The following is a 16,093-nucleotide window of genomic DNA, read 5'->3' on the forward strand; positions in this document are numbered from 1 at the left end:
TCACCCCTCCTCTCCTCTCTGCAGCCACCTCTAACCTGGACCTGGAGAGCAAGAAAACACCCCACTCCAAATTGCCATGGCAACAGCCCGTGAACGTGTTCCTGGCGGCAGGCAGGTCGCCCTGCGTGGAGGAGCTGCACCAGGAGGCCCAGTTCAATCTCCAGAGCTTGCTACAAGGTACCCCGCACCGAGGGGAGGGCTGGGCTGCAGCAGGAATGCTGGCTGCCTGGTTCTCGGGGCGTGACACACCCATGGGATGGGGGGGGGGAGGCTGTTTCCACAGCTCCTGGTACACAGGGGCAGCAGGGAGCAGACTGTCCCATTGCTGCCAGGAGGGGAGGGGAGAGCAGGGAGCAGAGTAATCCATAGGGAGGAGGGAGCAGATTGACGCATCGCAAACAGGGAGAAGCAGGGAGCAAACTGACCCATTGCTGACAGGAGAGCAGGGAGCAGAGTGACCCATGGGGAGGGGGGCAGGAAGCAGATTGACCCATTGCACACAGGGGAGGAAGGGGGAGCAGGGAACAGACTGACCCATTGCTGACTGGAGGGGGCGGAGTGCTCCCTTCCCCCGTCCCCTTGTGAGATTGGCGTCAGCTGCTCCCTTCTCTCACCCTCCCCCACCCCACACACACCCTTGTGCAGGGTGTGGGGCCATGTGGATCTGTTAAAGTATGGATTGAATTAATGGGCAGCCAGTATCAAGTGGAGTGTTCCAAGGGTCAGTCCTGGGGCCTGTTTTGTTCAATATCTTCATTAATGATCTGGAGGATGGTGTGGACTGCACCCTCAGCAAGTTTGCAGATGACACTAAACTGGGAGGAGTGGTAGATATGCTGGAGGGTAGGGATAGGATACAGAGGGACCTGGACAAATTAGAGGATTGGGCCAAAAGAAATCTGATGAGGTTCAACAAGGACAAGTGCAGAGTCCTGCACTTAGGATGGAACAATTCCATGCACTGCTACAGACTAGAGACTGAGTGGCTAGGCAGCAGTTCTGCAGAAAAGGACCTAGAGATTACGGTGGATGAGAAGCTGGATATGAGTCAACAGTGTGCCCTTGTTGCCAAGAAAGCTAACAGCATTTTGGACTGTATAAGTAGGAGCATTGCCAGCAGATTGAGGGATGTGATCATTCCCCTCTATTCAGCACTGGTGAGGCCTCATCTGGAGTACTGTGTCCAGTTTTGGGCCCCACACTACAAGAAGGTTGTGGAATAATTGGAAAGAGTCCAACGAAGGGCAACAAAAATGATTAGGGGGCTGGAGCACATGACTTATAAGGAGAGGCTGAGGGAACTGGGATTGTTTAGTCTGCAGAAGAGAAGAATGAGGGGGGATTTGATAGTTACTTTCAACTACCTGAAAGGGGGTTCCAAAGAGGATGGATCTAGACTGTTCTCAGTGGTAGCAGATGACAGAACAAGGAGTAATGGTCTGAAGTTGCAGTGGGGGAGGTTTGGTTGGATATTAGGAAAAACTTTTTCACTAGTAGGGTGGTGAAGAACTGGAATGGGTTACCTAGGGAGGTGGTGGAATCTCCTTCCTTAGAGGTTTTTAAGGTCAGGCTTGACATAGCCCTGGCTGGGATGATTTAGTTGGAGATTGGTCCTGCTTTGAGCAGGGGGTTGGACTAGATGACCTCCTGAGGTCCTTTCTAACCCTGATATTCTATGATTCTAAAGACATGTGGGTCCCAGCGAGAGCTGCTTCCTCCAGCCAGGGCAGTTGTCTGGTTCCTCTACCTGATAAAGCACGTAGCTTACCAGCTGAGGAGGAAGAATACCCACATGGGGCCGGCGCTCAGAGGCCAGAAGCCGTGTCCAGGCACTGGCACTCCCCACATGCAGCTGCACGAGGCCAGCATGAGGCTGCTGTGCCCAAAGATCCTCGGGAGCTGCCACCACCCCCAGAGAGACCTGGGAGCACCTGGGGCAGTGACTCCCATGTGCATCGCTGCAGGCACCCGTCCAGCGCCCAGGGGCCGGGCAGCCAGGCAGTACTAGGCCAGGCCCTACCCCACACAGCTCCACCGGTGACACGAATACAGGCTGGGGGAGTGGGGGATGAGGTGTCCAGCACAGGCAGCGAGCAGAGGTTTATCCGCAGCAGGGCTGCCAGCTAGCCAGGCTGGGCAGTGCTTTGTGGAGTGCTCGGGAGCAGCGGGGAGCTCCTCTGGGCTCTTCTCCCCATGTGCAAAGGGGGGCAGAGAGCAGGGCCCCATTGCTGTGAGAGGGGCCCAGAAAGTGCATTGTTGGCATATGCCCAGTGCATGTGCACAAGCCTTTGGCTCAGCACTGGGGTGGGGAGGGCACAGTGCATCCCAATCCACCAGCTATGGAAATGCCCTGGCTGCTTGTATTTCAGAGGAGTATGAGGAGCAGTACACAGAGGCTAGGGTCACTGGTCAGACCTTCCGCTACGCCAGCCACCTGCCCCTGGACACGCCCCCTGAGCCCTCTCCCAGGCCCCTGCCCACCAAGCGCCTGGAGTTCGTGTTTATGGTGAGTCCATCTCTGTACAGAGGCAACCCCAAGGCGCTGTGTCTCAGCAGCATTCCTACGGCCATGGGCTACCCATGAGAATATCATCTCTGCCTGATGTCACCCAGAGAGGTTACTGCAGAGCAATAGATGGGGGGGCTGTTAGTCGGGAGTGAGAGGCATCAGCAGAGCTGGTGGTAGGGGAGAGTGGCAGGCTGGGGTAGCTGGGGGCTGTCGGTCGGGAGTGAGGGGCATCACAGAGCTGGCCCTGCGCTGGGATTGCCAGGGACTACGGGTCGAGAGTGGCGCAGGAGGGAAGGGGATAATCCTACCTACAAGGTTTTTTACTCAAACCATCACTCAGTCCCTCATTCTGAGCACTAGATTCCTCCCCACACACACACAGTCACCTCCTGCTCCCCACATGCCCCCCTTCCTCTCCCACAATCCCTCCCTTCCCCCCTTCCCCACACTTGTTATCGCCCCACCAGGACACTTGTGTCTCGATCCATTTCCTTTGTTCCCTGGCAGCCCGCAGCCCGGCAAGTGAATGAGGACGAGGCCACCACACTGGGTGTGAGGCCCCCAGAGCCGTTTCTGAGCCTGCCCACCACCCCAGACAAGCAGCCGGCCTGGACCCGAGCCTTCCCTTTGCCCACCGTGGAGGAGAAGAGGTGGCACCAATCCTGCTCCATCCAAGCCAACATTGTCCCCATCAATGTCTCTGGTAGGGCTGTGCCTGGGGAGTGGGTGTAGAAGCATGGGGGGCAAGGAGTTAAATCTTTCCAGTCTGCTCCCAGCAGCGGCGCTGGAGTTCTGCGGCCTGCAGAGGGCGGCTGTGGGCACAGCAAGTGCTGCTGGCTCTGAGCCCCAGGCGCTGTGATGCCACTGCCAGGGAAAGTGCATAGATCTTGTAAAACTGAAACGCAGCAATGTGGGGAGGTGGGGCCAGGCACAGGGAGACCTGCAGTGATGTGGGGAGGCAGGGCTGGCCTGTAGCGATTTGGGGAGGTGGGGCCAGGCACAGGGAGGAGGGGCCAGCCTGCAGCAATGTGGGGAGGCAGGGCCAAGCACAGGAAAGAGGGGCTGGCCTGCAGGGATGCTATTGGCCCACATGTGCTGTGGGTTATCAAGAGGGTGGAATCATGCTCAGTAGCCAGGCCAAGGGGAGGGCTCAGTGGGGCGCAGTTTGCAGGGCAGCATTTCTGTGCTTTGTTCTTGCCCATGTATTTTACCACCCATAACATCACCCTTCATTTTTGACCTGCTAGCCACGTCATTAAGTTAATCCAGTGTCATCTGCATCATCTAACGAGTGTCTCAGAGCTAACCAGTCGGTGTGTTCTGTTGTCACCTTGGTTCTCGCAGTGGTTGAGACCATCCATCCATGCAGGGGAACTCGTGTGTTTGGCAGGAATGTGAGGCTGCAGAGCACTGGCTGCCGGCAACAGCTCTGCTCAGCATGGGGCCTTCAGCAGCACCAAACTACCTGGGTTCTGGAGGAAACTAGCTCCCACCCACCCACGCCCTCCCTCCCCAGGCACTGCATGAGCACCCTGCTCCAGAGCTGACTGGGAGGGCACATACCCATGCACCCTCCTGCTGGCCTGGTGAGGCGCCTGCCCCTCCCTAGCAGTGTCCAGGCTGCGATAAGGCCCTGTTGGAGATCAGGGCTGGAGCCACACGAGACCTGTATGGAGCCTCAGAGGAGCCTGCTCGGCCCCTTGACTCCTCCCTTCACACCCCATCAGACGCCTGGAGCCAGGCCCTCAGCCCGGCCCACGTGTGGGGAGAACCTGCCAAGCGTGTCTCTGGCCCTTTGTCACTGGACTGCCCCTGAGCCCTCCTGCCCAGCACCAGGGTCTCCAAGAGGGGTGGGGATGGGTCTCAGTGGCTTCCGATACATCATATCTCCATCAGCACGTCTCAGTTGTCTCTGTGTTCCCCGTGGCTGGCTTGCCCAGCAGCATGTGTGAGGCCCCACAGAAGTCATTCATCCATCCATCATGCCATCTCTCTCCAAAGGCCTGTGTCTGGCTGCTAACCAGCCCCTCTCCCTGAGCGCCAACCTGATCCTGGCATCAACCCCTCAGCCTCCTGGACAGCCAGGGGCAGGCGAGGGGCTGGCTCCCAGAGCAAAGAGCAGGGGCTGGCCTGACCGCCTTCCTCTTTTGTCCAGCAGGCAATTATAAAATGGCCATTGGCTTGCCACTAGGAGGTGCGGTGTGATCCCTGGGGAGTTGGGGTGAGGGCGCCTGCCCCGAAGTCCAGCGCTCCAAACCAGCAATGGGTGTGAGGGCTGCTCACCAACACACACCTGAGCTCTATGCCGTAGGGAGCCAGCAGTGCCCTTTCCAGTGGGACAAGGCCTTGGTTTCTAGCCCTGAGGCTTGTGACCTGGTGTCTGCCCCATCAGCGCCTTTCTGGGGGTTTCATACTCCTCTCCTGAGGCCATGCAGTGGGGCCTATGAGAGTCGGGCATCTCCAGATAATGCCCATAAACACACTCTGGCTGAGTCACAGATCTGCAGAGTGGCTTGTCTGGAGTCCCTGGCGAAAGCAGAGTAGGGGTGGGCAGACAGCATGTGGGTGACCCGTAGGACTCCCCTGGAGTATGTCATTCATGACCAAGGCATGCATCCCAAGCACATGTCCAAAACGCTGTACCCAGCAGCATGTCTCTGCCTCACACTCACACATTTGTAAATATGTACATATGTGAACACACGTCTTGTCCTGTGAGCGTCCCCACACCTTGCCACATGTTGCCCTGCAGCCTGCCTGGCTCCAGGACAGTGGCTCACCATTTGTGTTGCTGTGCTGGTGATTGCAGTTTCCTAGTGTGACCCCCCTCCCCACCCCCCATGCCTGGTACCTCCCCAAACACCACTCATAAACCCTGGCACCCCCCTCCCTGCCCGGCCCTTGCCCCACGGCTGCCTGCGTGCTCCAGCATAGAGCCCTCGCGCTCACACAGAAACAACACGGGGGAAAGAGCAGAGCCCTTTGTTATAAACCCTGAGTCAAATTCACCACAGTGCAACGCAGCCTTAGGCAAGCGAATTGGGGTGTTAACGCAGGGAGAACGTGGCCTGAGCAGCCAGGCCAGGGCCGGGCCGGGCGTTCTCCATGCCCCCTGCTTGCTGCCATGTACAGTGTGTTTGTTTTGGCTACAGGACAGCATTTTGATAGGCACGCAAGTGCGCGGCACTCCTTGTTTAACACAGAGACCGCGGTGAACCCCAAGTCCACGCTGCGGCGGAGACGGACCATTATCGGATTCCCTAACCTCGCGCTGCGAGACCAAGGTGACAACAACAACTGTATGGCTGCTCTCCCCTGTCCCAGGCTAGAGAGCACTCAGGGACTGCCAGGAACATGACTCCTAAGGGAAGGTGTCCCCAGGCCATGCTAGGGGCCGTGCAGCCAGAGCTGACTGCAGGCTGCCCTCATTTGCGGGCGGGGCCACTCCCGCTGCCAGAGATTTGCTCACTGAAGGAGCAGCCTGGGACTCCACACAGAGCCTTGGTTTAACACCTTAGGGAGCTCAGGCCAGGCCGGGCAGCTCAGAGATCTGATCAGCCTTCTCCAGCTCTGAGGCCAGGCAGCCAGAACCCCTCTTCCAGGTACATGTCCTACATGCCCCTGGCTACCCCAGCCCAGGAGGGGGATCCCAGGAGCTACAGCTTGGCACCCTGAGCTGGGGAGCAGGGTTAGCTGGTCCATCATGTAGGGGCCTGGAACAGGTGCCCGGGGTGGGATTCCTGGCCTTGCTTGGGCCTTGCCATGTGACCGTGGGCCAGTCATTTGGGCCCACATTTTCTGAAGTGCCCACTAGTTCTGATGGTCCTGGGTGCGGGTGCCCTGGGTGAGCACCAGGGGCCTGGCTGGAGGGTGCTGAGCACCGGAAGAGGTGGGTGTGCAGCTCCTCTCGGATCTGAGCCTTGGGGAGCCCAGGCTGAGGACAGAGTTCAGGGTCTGCTGCCCTGATGGCCCTTGGTTTGCAGCACCAGCTCCCTGCTGGATTTGGCAGTGCAGTTGCTGGGAGTGCGAGGGGAGCTGTTGCCAGGAAGCCAGTGCTTTTGTTCTGGGCTCACCCTCCTGACAGCTCCTCTGTGAAATAATCTCTCTTGACAAGTGATTAGGGGTAATTTGGGCTCTGTTCACACTGGCTCTTGGAAGGGAGCGGAGGTAAAATGACAGCTAGATCTCTGGTGGCACAAGCAGCTTCTTCCCCAGAGAGTTGCACCTCAGCCCTGGAGTCCAGCCTCTTCCGTGATTCCAGAGCAGGATGTTGGGAGCCACCCACTGGCTGATGCTAGGGAACCTGAGGGAACCTCATGGGGTGTGTCCGGCAGCCTGGGCACAAAGAATTCCCTTTCTGTGCAACCCAGCCCAGTCCTGGCTCTGCTCACCACCAGGGCTGGTGCTGCGGGCTGGGCTGGGCAGGAGTTAGCAGGACGGGAGGGTTCCTCTGGGATGGGAGATCACTCACGACTGGCCTGTACTCCAGCTCAGAGGGGAGAGGCCTTGGCACCGCCCTCCAGAGAGGCCAGAGGGAGCTGCTAGCTGTGCTGTGGGCCGTAGGGCAGGAGTCACCCGGCAGGTCAGGAGTGAGAAGGCATGCTGCAAGCCGTGCTGCAAAGCTAGGCATGCTGCAAGCCATGGGAAGGGAGGCTCCTTGCGTCTCGGGACTTGTCCTGCTCCCCACACCCCCTCAAAACAACAGCACCCCATCCACATTGGGATCTGTGGGGGCCAGGTCAGGCCCGGCCCCAGAGGAGGCTGTGGCTGGGATTGGGACCCATCTCAGAGACAGGAGCCTAGGGAGACAGCAATCAGACTTTCCCACCCCACGCCCCAGGATGCATTGAGCAGAGCATTGGAGCTGGAGCTGGGGCTGGCGCCTGCAATCCCAGTCCCTCTCCATTGTGGGCTGGGGGAAGTTTGCCTCGAGTTCACCTCTCTCCTGCCATTCTTCTTCGAGCGATTGCCCAGGTGTATTCCACAGTAGGTGTGCATGCTCGCCATGTGCACCAGTGCTGGAAGTTTTTCCCTTAACAGTACCCGTACGGTGGGAGCACCACTGCGACCCCTGGAGTGGCGTCTCTATATCACGCTATAAGGGGAGCTGCGCACTCCCCCCACCCTCAGTCCCTTCTTGCCGCCAGTGAAGGTAGTTGGAACTTCATGCTCCAGCCTTACTGCAGCTTCTCTAGTTACCTGTTCTTCGCATTATGCGATCGTCTCCCAAACATGGGATGACGCCGGGTTTGGTAGTGCGGTACTCCGTCCCGGAAACCCTTAAACTCCTACCCACCTCCATCAGATATAGCTTGGAGTCACTTACTGTGGAATACACATGAGCAATCACTCGGAGAAGAAAGGACAGTTACCTGTTCCGTAACTGGCATTCTTCGAGACGTGTTGCTCAGGTATATTCCACATCCCGCCCTCCTTCCCCTCTGTCGGAGTTGTCTGGCAAGAAGGAACCAAGGGTGGGGGGAGTGCACAGCGCCCCTTATAGCGCGATATAGAGGCACCACCCCAGGGGTCGCAGCAGTGCTCCCCTCTACGGGTACTGCTAAGGGAAAAACTTCCGGCACTGGTGCACGTGGCAAGCACGCACACCTACTGTGGAATACACCTGAGCAACACATCTCGAAGAACGCCAGTTACGGAACAGGTAACCATCCTTTCTGGGTCCAGCTGCCTCCAGTCCAGAGGGGCCCGATCTCCAGATCCAGGCTGGATTTGGCCAAAACCTGGTGAGAACAGCTTGTGAGACTTCAACCCAGCCAGATCCTGCCCCTAACCTGATTGCAGCTGTAAACCCCCATCTCCCTGGCCAGTCCAGGGCAGGAGGAGCTCCTGCCCTGCAACCCTTGCTGGGTCACAGCAAGGAGTCCCTGGAGGGAGCAGCAGCTACATGGCTCCATGTGCTTGACCCAGGGAACCCGGTCCTGCGAGGTGCTGCATGCACAGCTGTCACTGGGAGCAGAGGCTGCTCCACGCTTCTCAGGCCTGGCCTCTCGTTAGCCCGGGTGCTGCTGTGCTGTGTGGAGAGCTCTGCCCTGAAAGCCCTAGGGATGAGCGGGGAGCAGAGCACAGGGGGGTGTCTTGCTTTGCAGGGAGCTCTGAACAGCTAATTCAGGAGGGAGGGCAAGTCTGAGTCTGGTGTCACCAGTGGGGTGAAGTACCTCCCGCCCTAGGAGTTCTCACCAGGGGCAGAAAGTGAGGGGTGATGCCTTTCTCAGGGCTCCTGCCCTCTCTCACCCCCCGGTGGAAAGGCCCCTGCTCTGGCCCGTCTTGGGGGAGCCCCTCTGGAACTTGCAGGCCTGCATGGATTCACTATGGGGGACCGCAAGGCCCAGCAGACAGTACCAGACAGTGGGTGCTCTCCCATCCCTGGGGTAGGGAAGTGATGCCAAAGCCTGCACCCAGGAAGGGGGCTTGCATCCAGCCATGTTAAATTGCAACGTTGGAGGCACCTGGGGGTTCATTCCTGTGCCCCTTCCTAATGTTCAGGGGTAAGCTGTAGGTGCCAGTGCAGGGCCCTTGGCTTTCCCCAGCATTCGCTTCCTCTGCCCCTGGTGGATTTGGGGCACTTCTGTTCCCCACCACCTCCAGCAGTGGCTCTGATTCCCTGGGAGTCAGCAGCCCCCAGCTGCGCATTCTGCCGCAAGGCAAGGGCTGGGCACAGCTCTAGACCAGCTATGTCCTTTAGACCCGCATAGCCAGGTTGTCCAGACTGGAACCCGCTGGTCAGATCCTCCCCAGAGAAACCCTCTATGCAGGCTCCTAAAGCTGGTGCATCCCCAAGGGTCTGCCTGGACCCTGGGGAACAGGGTCATTCCTACAGGAACCCTGGCCTTCCACACTGGCTCCACTGCACCTGACCTAGCAGGGCCAAGGTCTCTGCTCCACTATTGGGGCAGGAGGACAGAGAGAACAGCTCATCCATCCCCCTGCCTGCCCCGTCCCACTCCTCCCCTACATGAACGCAGGACTGTGCAGAGTTGGGCACTGATGCTGCAGATGGCTAAGCCTGCCTTGCATGGCAAGAAGGAGATTGTCACATGGAGGGTCTCCTCTGTTCAGGGCAGGCCCAGCTCTCGCTCTGTTCAGAGGCCAGGCGCTGACACCCGGTAGCAGGTCAGAGTGCAGGCCAGCCAGGGCTCTGGGTGCTGCACAGACCTGCGCCTGCCAAGTGTGGTGCAGGTAGGTGTGAGTGTCATTCCCAGAGCTCTCCGTGGGCAGTGGGTGAGTGTGCAGCTTGCTAGCCCATCCTGCGGCCGGAGCTCCACTAGCCGTTCGCTCAGCGCTGACCTGTCCTTGTGTCTGTCCCTGCAGGCAGCAGCAACGGCCCCACGTTCATGCCGCACACAACCATAGGGGAGTCGGTCTCCTGCAGCTTTGTCCCTGAGGCTGCAAATGGGAAGAGCGTGTCCCGGCAGCCCTGCACCCCGCAGCCCCTAGCAGCGCCACTGAGAAAGACATTCAGTGACCTTGGGGGAGGCCTGCAGGAGCGCTGCTACCAGCCTCCTGCCAGGATGGAGAGCACAACCATGGCTTGCACCAGCCCTGCCTGCAATGGGCCAAAGGACACCACCTTTTCCCCTCCCTGGAACACGGCTTCCTTCAACTGCTTGAGCCTGGCTGAGGAGGACGCAACATATCCCTCACCCGGCGGCTTCCTGGAGTCTCCAGCCCTAGGCTCGCCTGAGTGCTGCGACGGTGCGGCCTCATTCTTCATCGCGAAAGACGAGCAGCCAGGAAGCAATGGGCCCCATGCGTTCCCCTGCACTGCTCCAGAGTCCTCACTGAATGCTGCCAGCAGCCAGATACCTGAGGGGAGAGAGGCCAAGGTGACTTTCCTGGCCGGTGGCGCAGAAGAGGCCACACCCTCCCGGCTGGAGCTGGGAGTCAGGGCCTGCCCCTTCCGCGAGAGGTCACTGTCTGTGCCCACAGACTCAGGCTCGCTCTGCTCTGTGGACATCACTTACCCTGAGAACAGGAGAGGCAGCGGGACCTACGCCCTGAGCTACCCCAGCGCCAGCTCTGAGGGCAGCACCAGCACGGACAATGTCTCCCTGGGGGTGGAGCAGGATGCCCAGCGGAGGCGCCGCTCCAAGAGCATCTCTCTCAAGAAGGCGAAGAAGAAGCCGTCTCCCCCCATGCGCAGCGTCTCACTGATTAAAGATGGGCAGGGGCTCAGCACAGAGCCTGGCACAGTGCTGCCAAAGGAGCTGCGGCCCAAGAGCCTTTGTCTCCCCTTAGATCCTCAGGGCCGTGGCATGGTGCCCACGGACACCCAGGGTAACACAGCAGTGCCTCCTGCCAGGGACCTGGACGGTGGGCATTTTTCCCAGCACTGGTGCCTCGCAGACTGGAAAGCGAGCGATCCCTACCGGTCCCTGTCCGGTTCCAGTACTGCCACGGGTACCACTGTGATCGAATGCACGAAGACCCAGGGCAGCTCCGAGTCCCTCCCCTCCCCCTCCATTTCCAGGGCCACTACGCCCTCCCAGCTCTCCACGGAAGTGGAGCTAAAGATCTCCTCCCCAGGGCAGCCCGCGAGGCTGATGTCCCCCTCCAGTGGCTACTCCAGCCAGTCGGAGACCCCAACACCGACCATCCCCACCTCGGCGATTCTCGGGCACTCTCCCCACCAGGCCGTCAGGGTGAGACCACTGGTGCCCGAAAGGAAGTCCTCCCTGCCCCCTCCATCACCCATGGAAAAAAGCCCCAAGCCCCGGCTCTCCTTCGACCTGCCTGTTACGCCGCTGACGCACCTGGACCTTTCTGGGCTGAAGATCTCACTCAAGGGGAAGACCAAGGTGAGCAGGCATCATTCGGACTCTACCTTCGGGACCAAGCTTGGCCCAAAGACGAGCCCGATCCAGCCCGTCATGCCCATGGTCACCCAGTCGGACCTGAGGTCCGTGCGCCTGCGCTCCGTCAGCAGATCTGAGCCAGAGGATGACCTGGACAGTCCAGACCATGCCGAGGAGCATGGGGGCGACGCCATACCACTTCTGGGAAGGAAAGCAAAGCCGCCCGTTGCAGAGAAGCCACCACTGGCCAAACGGCCCCCAAACATCATGGCCAAGCCCCCATCTCTGCAGGAGGAGTCTCCCCTGGCATCTCCCACCTCCCCACCCACGCCACAGGGCACCTCTGCCCAGGAGAGGGGGCTGCAGGACATCTACATGGTCATTCGGAAACCCAAGCCTAAGAGGAGCCCAGAGGCCAGGAGCCCTGGAGAGCCCCCCTTTCCACTAGAGCCCTCCCAGGGCTGCCCAGGGATCTTTTTCTCAGGACTGCGGCGACTGTCCCAGAGCAGCCTGGAGGAGGAAACCAGAGCCCAGCTGGAGAGGAGCGGCGCCCCCCATGGGCCCGAGGGGGAGAAGAGGAAAGCCAAAGTCCCACCCCCCGTCCCCAAGAAGCCCAGTGTGCTGTACCTACCACTCACCCCTCCTCCGCCCCACCTGGGAGCCTGCCCAGGGGATCCCAGGCTAACACCCAGCCCCATCATCACCTTGCACGAGGACACCAGCTGCTGTGACCCAGACGCAGACTACCTGCCATCACCCGAGGCCATGGGGAAGAACTCGAGCCCATCAGCTGCTGCCACGCCTGGGGAGATTCCTGCAGGTCAGTGTCACAGATGCTCTGCCACCCCCACACCCCCCCAGCAGCCCGGGCATGGCTTGGGAATCGCTGCCATGTGCAGCTAGCTGGGGCGTCTGGCTGCTGCCTCTGCGTGGCTCACTGCACACCTGGGCACACAGCCTTGGCCACGCAGCTCCTTGCGGCATGGCCAGACACCATTCGACAGCGTCAGTGTTAGACCCCAGAGCTCCACCCACGCTGTTGCACAGGGATTGCCCCACCTTGAAAAGCAGCCACCTCTGTGGCAGAGCATGGCAGCTGCTGACCAGCACAGAGTTGTAACAGACCCTGCAGAGAGAGAAACGTGTCTGCAAGGGACGTGGGCTGCCCTGAAGGGCAGGGTGAGCACTGGCAGACAGGTAGCAGCTGACTAGTCTAGCCCTGGTCCTGACACTGGCTTGCTGGGCTCCTGTCAGCAGGTCTCTCCTGGCCTGCCCGCTCCAGGGGCGCAGGAAGGCTCCCTTGGCTGAGGAGGGGAAGGGGGTATTATTAGCTAATATGTCCATTGCAATGGTGCCGATGGGCCCTGTTGTGCTAGGCGCTGTACAGACACAGCATCGCAGACAGTTCTCATGGTCCGTTAGCCAGGGCAGACATGGGGAAGGGGCAGAACACCCCAGCAGAGCGACCCATGGCAGGGCAGCAAGTGGGGAGGCACTTAAGAAGGGTTCATCTACTTGGGAGGGAGGAGGAGGGTAAGGGGGGGATGTGGAGTGAGGCTGGGGGAAGAGGGGTTGGACAAACAGCCGGTGAGCACAGGGCAGAGAACATCCAGCTGCGCTGCAGCGAGTTCTGTGCACATGAGGAGCCCTGACTTTGGCTGCAGCTACTGCTGCGGCTGGCTCCTCTCTGCCACGTTTCCCCACAGCCCACTCAGGGTGGGGTGCGTTCCCCAGAGGGGGTGTAATGGTGAGAAGTGCTCAGCAGAGCTGGCAGGCCATGCCAGGATGTGGCCAGGGCACCCTGGGATGCCCAGCCAGAGACCTCCCATGGCCAGCAGCCAGAGATGCCTGTGCGAGGACTGCAGGATCAGAGCCCTGCCTGCTCATTACCTGAGTCTCATTATAGCCCAGGTGTCTCCCGGGTGGTACGTGTGTGCAGGAAGCGGAGCTGCGTGCTCATGCCATCTGGTCAGTCGCAGTGCCCGGGGAGGCAGGCAGGACAGGTGCTGCTGGCACTAATTCTGGGATTCTGCTCCTGTTGAGCCACAGGAATGTGCAGAGCCAGGTTACCTAGAGGTGCCCAGGCCAGGCACACATATGTATACAGGTATCCTCAGCTTGCTCCAAGGGGTTGACTCCACACTTTTCTTGGGAAAGGCCGCCCGCCACTCCATCCTGCTCTCAGCAAGCCCAGCTCACGGCTCTTCTTCCCTCTATCTAGGCGATTCCGTGGAGCTCAGCGCTGATGAGAGGAGTTTTGTAAGTGACAAAACAGCTGAGTCGATAGTGGAAGAGGATGACGATGTATTTGTGACGACCCGTACGACAGAGGATCTATTTACTGTCATCCACAGGTACCAGCCACGTTGTGAATGGAAAACCCACACCCCCGTCACATTAACCCCGCCGTTGGCCTCTGGGAGTCTCTGGCCTAGCAGGCAGTTATTGGGGGCTGGTCTCCGCAGAGCCGAGGACTGAGCAGGCCATGGAGATAAACTCATCTGGGTGAGGCCAGTCCCAGCTGTGAGGATAAACAAGGCCCCTCTGTCTCCTGGGCTACTGGCCTGGCCCCCACCCCAAGCACTGAGTGCCCTGAGCAGACTAGGGCAAGAGAGATGGCTGTAGCATGGCACCCCAGTTCTAGCTGTGTGTCTCAGGGCACTCAGGGCCTTCTGCAGCAAGCCCCGGCCACTCTGGTGGTGCTGGACCCGTTGCTCATCGAGAGGCCGGTGTGACGGGTTGGATCACAGAACCCCCCTTGGGATCTGCCAGCTGATGTGCCAAGACTACTTCTGCTCCTGCTTTCCCTGCCAGTTTGGGACTCCAGCACCCTGTCTTGTTGAGCCAGACACGCTAGCCTGCTGCAAACACAGACCCAGGGTCTGAACCATGTGCCCCAAAGCTGCAGACTTAACTGAAAGCAACTTAAGAAGTGTTCCTGTCTTTAACACTCAGATGCTCAACTCCCAATGGGGTCTAAACCCCATATAAATCCATTTTACCCTGTATAAAGCTTATAAATTGTTCACCCTCTATAACACTGATAGAGAGATATGCACAGCTGTTTGCCTCCCCCCGCCCCCAGGTATTAATACATACTCTGGGTTAATTAATAAGTAAAAAGTGATTTTATTAAATACAGAAAGTAGAATTTAAGTGGTTCCAAGTAATAGCAGACAGAAGAAAGAACAAAGTGAATTACCAAGCAAAATAAAATAGAACGCGCAAGTCTATGTCTAATACAGTAAGAAACCTGAATACAGATAAAATCTCACCCTCAGAGATGTTTCAATAAGTTTATTTCACAGACTGGACGCTTTTCTAGTCTGGGCACAATCCTTTTCCCTGGTACAGCCCTTGTTCCAGCTCAGGTAGTAGCTAAGGGAGTTCTCATGATAGCCGGCCCCTTTTGTTCTGTTCCAGGGGTCGGCAACCTACGGCACGCAAGCCGATTTTGAATGGCACGCAGCTGTCTGCCGCGGTCCCGGCCCCCAGTCCCACTCAGCCCCCTCACCCACCGCTCTCCCCTGCAGGGGCAGGAGGCAGAAGCTCGTCCTGTGGCAGCCAAGCTTCCCCTTCCCCCACTTCTTCCCCCAGCGTGGTGCTTTCCTGCCCCTCCCCCTCTCCTTCCCTGCGCCAATCAGCTGATGGCCCTAGCGAAGGGGAGGGGGAAGAGCGGCAGCGTGCAGGCAGCTCTGTAGAGGATGCAGAGAGAGGTAGGGACGGGGCCATGGGGAAGGGGGTGAAACAGGGCATATCCCTTCCAGCCCCCTGCCATGAGCCGCTCAGGGCAGGGGGCTGGGAGCACCCCTACGAGCCGAGCACCCCACCCCTCTGCCCTAACCCCCCCCCCACACACACACACTCAGCCTTCTGCCCTGCACCCCCCATGCCCCCAGCCCTCTGCCCTGACCCTTGAACCCCCCCCCACAGCCTTCTGCCCTGCACCCTCACAGCCCCATCCCTCTGCCGTGACCCCCCCCACGCACCTAGCCCTCTGCTCTGCACCCCACACCCTCATCCTCTGCCCTGCACCCCACAGCCCCATCCTCTGCTCTGAACCCCACACCCAGCTTTCTGCCCTATACCCCCACACACCCCAGCCCTCTGCCTTGATCCCTGAAACCCCACCCCACCCCAGCCTTCTGCCCTGAACACCCCCCCAGCCCTCGGCCCTGACCCCTGAAACTCCCCCCCCCCCCCTCCCAGGTCTGGGGTCCTGGCTGCAGGCCCTGCTCAGCCCGCTGCCGGCCTAGGTGAGCCTGGCAGCGAGCTGAGCAAGCTGGTGGCGTAAGATCAGCATTTTAATTTAATTTTAAATGATGCTTCTTAAATATTTTGAAAACCTTGTTTACTTTACATACAACAATAGTTTAGTTATGTAATATAGACTTATAGAAAGAGACCTTCTAAAAATGTTAAAATGTATTACCGGCATGCATAGGCGGCAGGTTATATGTTTGTGCGGTGCCCGGGCTCCAGGAATATTCAGGGCTGGGTGCTCTGCTCCAGCAATAGTTGGAGCTGGGTCTCCCCCGGCCCTGCCTGGATCGGGCCCCGGCCCCCGCAGGTCTCCCCCCGCCGCCGCGACCCTGCCTGGAGCAGGTCTCAGCCCCCACCTGCCCCCCCGCGTGTCCCCCCCTTCGTCACACCCCGTCGCGTCCCTGCCTTACAGAAAGCAGCACTGCGCCTCTATCCTGCCCGCTCTCTGCTGCCGCAGGGCTCCCAGCAGAACTGCTGTCTGCGGCCGCAGGGTCCTAGTGCCTGCCAT

At 59.3% G+C, this 16,093-nt stretch overlaps 1 protein-coding gene across 5 annotated transcripts in view; it reads left to right on the top strand.

Annotated features, from left to right (window-relative positions):
• Positions 1–16,093, top strand: part of NHSL2 (NHS like 2) — a 175,333-nt gene that overhangs the window by 154,404 nt on the left and 4,836 nt on the right. For 4 of the 5 annotated variants that reach the window (XM_039488717.1, XM_039488719.1, XM_039488720.1 and 1 more), the window contains exons 2-7: positions 25–177; positions 2,370–2,506; positions 3,017–3,212; positions 5,662–5,793; positions 9,839–12,142; positions 13,544–13,676. In XM_039488717.1, coding sequence (XP_039344651.1) covers positions 25–177; positions 2,370–2,506; positions 3,017–3,212; positions 5,662–5,793; positions 9,839–12,142; positions 13,544–13,676 — 3,055 coding nt within the window. The remainder of the gene's footprint in view (positions 1–24; positions 178–2,369; positions 2,507–3,016; positions 3,213–5,661; positions 5,794–9,838; positions 12,143–13,543; positions 13,677–16,093) is intronic. The other variant, XM_039488718.1, reaches the window with a different exon arrangement.

Source organism: Mauremys reevesii, linkage group 9 (genome assembly GCF_016161935.1).
Source record: "Mauremys reevesii isolate NIE-2019 linkage group 9, ASM1616193v1, whole genome shotgun sequence".
Classification (NCBI taxonomy): Eukaryota; Metazoa; Chordata; order Testudines; family Geoemydidae; genus Mauremys; species Mauremys reevesii.